Source organism: Nanorana parkeri, unplaced genomic scaffold (genome assembly GCF_000935625.1).
Source record: "Nanorana parkeri isolate BGI_ZX_2015 unplaced genomic scaffold, ASM93562v1 scaffold426, whole genome shotgun sequence".
NCBI classification, from domain to species: domain Eukaryota; kingdom Metazoa; phylum Chordata; class Amphibia; order Anura; family Dicroglossidae; genus Nanorana; species Nanorana parkeri.
Genome location: NW_017306694.1, coordinates 83342 through 88495, shown reverse-complemented (window position 1 = coordinate 88495; position 5154 = coordinate 83342). Strand labels below are relative to the sequence as shown.

The window sequence follows — 5154 nt, the reverse complement described above, 5'->3', positions numbered from 1 at the left end:
ATATATATATAAAATACAGAATAGTATACTCCCTTTAAAGTGATACTGCGTTTACAAAAATCCATAAATTATATTGTAGGACATTTCTAAATACCCTGTGAAGCTTTTCCTGTTTCTCATGTCAGGGGCAGCAGCGCTGTAAATGGCCCTCACTGGGGTTTATGATAGGATGATGTCATTGTATAGAAGGGCGAGTTGGCCAATGAAAGGCCTTCCTGGGCTCTGACAACCCCACAGCCCACTCCAATGGCGATCCTCAGACTACAAATCGCAGCAGACCTTTTCTGTTTTTACGTCGAAGCTCTGAGAAAACATAGAATACGGGAAAGGGGCAATCATTTATTCACGGCCCTGGTGCGCTGTTTCCTTCTTGTAAATTAATTTGAGTTTTGACATGAAACATTTTCCCTTCCCGTGTCCTCTGGTACATTCCAAACCCTGAACACGAAGTTCATATATCTGCAGTTGTGATTTATCTCTCCCCTGTAAACGCACGCCATTGGTCATGTTGGCTTCGCAGACGTCCGACCACCTGAACATCTGTGCGAACAACGCGGCAGGAATGTTACAGCTGACGTCACCGTCCCACCACAACAATGTTGACCGATGTCATCGCTTGTGTTTCCTCGTACAGGCTGAACCTGGACCCCGAGTGTACGGGTACGGACGACCGGCTCTGGGAGGCCCTGGAAATTGCTCAGCTGAAGAACCTTGTGAAGTCTCTGCCAGGAGGCCTAGGTATGTGTAAGGCCGCAGCTGGGGGAGACGTGTCATGTGCGCTCCGGCCCGCGCTGTTTACCTTTTAAAGAAATGCTTGAGGACGAGGAACAGGCTCCCTGCGTATATCTGCGAGCAATCGATAGTGGAGAGCCGTGTTTGTACAATGCATTGTCACTGCGTCTGCTGTATAACAGCGGGCCTAGTACACATACGGGAGAGAATACAGAGACACCACATGTAATAAATGGACCCGGGAGACCGTCATGTGACCGTAGCAAGACACGCCCACTTTTGAGGTGGAACTCTTGCTAACACTTTATTTGGAAAAAATGTAGCAATTTATTAAACGAATAGGAGATGCATGGAAACATCTATCAGTCTATATATGGTGAGAAGACCTACAGTAAGAGCCTGTTCACACCACAGTCTTGGGTTTAGCGCATTGCACAATGCACCTAGTGTGTGTTACTATGTGCTTAGATGCATTGTTTTGCCATTCATTGAATGGTACCCCAGCACACCTCCCTAGACTTGCCACCTTTTCTTCAAGCGAAACCCGAACACTCTAGCGACGCACGGACATTTTTTAGGGAGAATGAGTCGCAGTTTATTCATGCAAATTAATTCATGTAAATAGCGCCACCAGTGGCGTCATAAGGGGGGTGCGGCCCGCACCCGGGTGCCAACATTGGAGGGGTGACACCAAAATGACAGTCATTTTGGTGTCACCCCTTATGAAAAGTCGGGCACTCGGTCATGGACCGAGAGCCCAACAGTGTCAGGAGAGAGGAGTGGAGGGGACCCGGCAGCATACCTCATCCCGCCGGGTGATTGCCCCCTCCTCTCTCTCAATAAGACGACTGCGCACGCACGATTACATAATCACGCACGCGTGGCAACGTCACGTGCATGCGTGATGACGTCACGGCGGTGGTGTCAACCGGGTCTCCGCCCGCGGGTGACACCCAGCCTCGGGAAGCCCCTGAGCGCCACCCATTCAAATGTAAATATCACAGTTGAGACTATTTTCAGTGGGGGGCCAGTAGCCCCTATCTTAAGTTTGGTTGCCCCTGTCTGCCTGACATCATGTGTCTGGGTTTCTGCTGGCAAAAAACCCGGACACATCATTCATGGACTGTCCGGGTGAATCCTGGACAGGTGGCAACCCTACACCTCACGGTGGCCGCTCGTTCCAGGGCAGCACAGCGGGCGGTACAGCAATGCCTTTGCCTTGCATTACAGTGGGGAAAAAAATAGTGCATGCTCATATTACATGTGCCTTAAATGTATTTGACACATGTTATTTACCTGTTAAAGCCTCCCATGTGTAGACATCCAAAAGCCCTGAGACTCCTGCTGGGCGCCGCCATCTTGGATGTGATGTCAGCATCCGCAGCAGACTCAGAAATCTCACTCAAGTGACACTGTATTCCACTTCACTCCTCCTTACATAGAAGAGCTTTCACTCCAGTTCCCCTTTGCTCCCCACCCAGTAGCTACATTAAAGGTTATGTAGAGTGATGAGGGGAGGGGCGGAGGAGCTGGGCCAGTCCAGACAGAGTCATTAGGCACTCCCAGAAGAGGAAAGGAGTGGGAGGGGGCTGTGCTAGGGAATTGACTCTTCCTGAAGTAGTCAATCCCCTAGCACAGATCCCTCCTTCCTTGCAGGTCATAGCTAGTGCAAGTTCAGAGACACATTACATAATGAATAAATAATTTATGGAAAGGAAAACACTGCAAGTGAGTCTTTACATACCTAATTGTGCCTGTACTTGAAATTTTTGAAGATGACAGGGTCTCTTTAAATGAGATGTAAGCCCTACCTGAATCATTGTTAGTTTGCTCCATGCACCGTACATCAGAAACAATTGTGATTTTCTAAATTGTGTACTTGTTTTCACCTTTTTTTCCCTCCATTTTTGTTCCATTTCATTGATGCTGATCTCCTGCAGCCTCTTTCAAGCCACTTCCTGTCTAAGTGCACTACAGAGATGGCTGCATGGCATTTCTCAGGGTGGATTTCCCGATCCTGACAACAGACAGGAACAGAGCGTTGTCACCTTTATAACAGGAAGTACCTGAATTAGGACCTTTAGACCTTTAGGCCTCGTTCACACTATCCTTATCGCGTTCCGGCCCGATTGTGGCCGAAACACACTGGATTGCATTGCGGCCGGCTCAGTTTGTTACGGGGCAGGAGGGGGCGTGGCGGTGCAGTCAAGTGAAAGGCACCACAGCCACGCCCTATGGCTGCAATGCGATCGGCCGCACTTGAACGCTAGGCACATCAATGCTTGCGGTCCAGTTCAGTCAGAAAAAATGCTGCAAGCGCTTTTTTTTCTGACTGGACCGGAAAGCAGGCATTGATGTGGCATGTGTTCCCGTGCCGCCAAACGCATTGCGGCCGGAGGGTGTGGCTGCGGTGCCTTTCACTTCACTGCACCGCCACGCCCCCTCCCGCCCCACATCAAACTGAGCCGGCTGCAACGTGATCCAGTGCGTTCCAGGCCACAATCAGGCCGGAACGCACTGAGGATGGTGTGAACGAGGCCTTATGGCAGCATAGACAGGGATTATTTTAAGGAAAGCTGCAGAATGAAGGGAATTTAAATTGACATTTGTGATATCATGAAGAAGGTTAAAGTTGATGTGGTTTTAGTGATCGGGATTACAATATTTCCATGCGTCTCCCTTCTTTGCCTCTTTAATTTACAACATTTGGAAATGAGAAGCTGTGAGTGCAAAAAGTTTCTAAAACAAGACCTGTGAAAACACGGGCGACCAAAAAACATAAAATGGGATTGCGCCACCCAGAGGACGGTCGGTCCCCCTCCGCTGATTCACGGCGGCAGGAATGGATGTTGGGAAGCCTCGTGAACTGGCAGAGCTCGCTGTTGGACTGGTTCACCTTAGTTGCACTACGGGAGAATAAGCAGCTGTACAAAAAGGCGAATCTGTCACAATCCGGAATTCCAGGAAAAATACAACAACACAAATGTGACCTCTTTATACTGCAAGCATTGTGGGATCAGATCCCGGGAACAGGGCAAAGGTCACAGTACAGTTCTTGTCCTGAGATAGCCAGGTGGACGGCATACTCAGAAGGAGGTCAGCAATGACATCTTGTGGGTTCTCTGCAGTTCCGGAATCAGGAGATTCCACTGCATGCGTTCTACAAACATCAACTTATTATTATCGATACATTCTGTAATAATAACATCTAACAGTTCAAAAATACATGACACTTATATACACAGAGACTTCGGGGGCATTGCCGGGGATTTAACATTGTTTTCTTTCTTTCTTTCTTTCTTTCTATCTCTCTCTCTCTTTCTTTCTTTTTCTCTTTCTTTCTCTCCCGCTCTCTGTCCCTTTCTCTCTCACTCTCTCTCTGTCCCTTTCTTTCTTTCTCTCTCTTTCTTTTTCTCTCTCTCTTTCTATCTCTTTCTTTCTTTCTTTCGCTCTCTCTTTCTTTCTTTCTCTCCCTCTCTCTTTCCCCTTTCTCTCTCCCACTCTCTCTGTCCCTTTATTTCTCTCTCTCTCTCTCACTCTCCCCTTTCTCCCCCTCTCTCCCCTTTCTTTCTTTCGCTCTCTCCCCCTTTCTTTCTTTCTTTCTTTCTTTCTTTCTTTCTTTCTTTCCTTCTATCTATCTGTCTATCTATCTATCTATCTATCTATCTATCTATCTATCTATCTATCTATCTATCTATCTATCATTTATCTATCCCTATATTTACTTTTCCATACATCCTGTTGAATATTTAGTGACTTGCAGATAAATAAAGATAACAAGCATGAAGCTATAAATGTGTAGATTTCCATGTGTAAATGACAATCTTTTGTAATCTGCTAACTTGACTTATTTCCAGGCCCCAGTTTGGTTAAACATTAAAGTAGATGTAAGCACAAAATTAAAGAACGCTGATGATCCTGCCATGAGGGTCCTTGTTAGGGCACTTCTTGTTATAGGGTGACAACACTCTGTTCCTGTCACCCAGTTGTGCTCCTGTGTTGTCACCCTCTCACATACACCCGTGGTGAAGACTACAGAAGGCTGTGCTGGCCCACATTGCACAGGTCTAGTCCACCATTGTCATTGCCAGGAAGTCAATCCAGTATAATGTGCAGCAACAATGGGGGAGTGCATGAAGGAAGGAAGAGGCTGGAGGAGATCAGCAGCACTGAAATGGGGAAAAGGATGAAAAATTACAATTGCGATACACAGTGCAAAGAGCAAACTAAATGTCATCCAGATAGGGGTTACATATATTTTGGGCATACTAGAAAACAGATAAAATGATTGGTAGATATTAGATATATGAGGGGGAATTGTGCAGATGATTCACATTAGCCATTTTCATGTTCCGTTTTATATATATATTTATCAGTGACTGATACCCGTAGTTCATCACCTTAAAATATTTAATGGAAACT

General features: G+C 46.6%; 1 protein-coding gene across 1 annotated transcript in view; it reads left to right on the top strand.

Annotated features, from left to right (window-relative positions):
* Positions 1-5154, top strand: part of ABCC9 (ATP binding cassette subfamily C member 9) — an 81052-nt gene that overhangs the window by 69693 nt on the left and 6205 nt on the right. Inside the window, exons 36-37 of the mRNA XM_018560013.1 lie at positions 635-774; positions 1879-1932. Of these exons, the coding sequence (XP_018415515.1) occupies positions 635-774; positions 1879-1932 (194 nt within the window). The remainder of the gene's footprint in view (positions 1-634; positions 775-1878; positions 1933-5154) is intronic.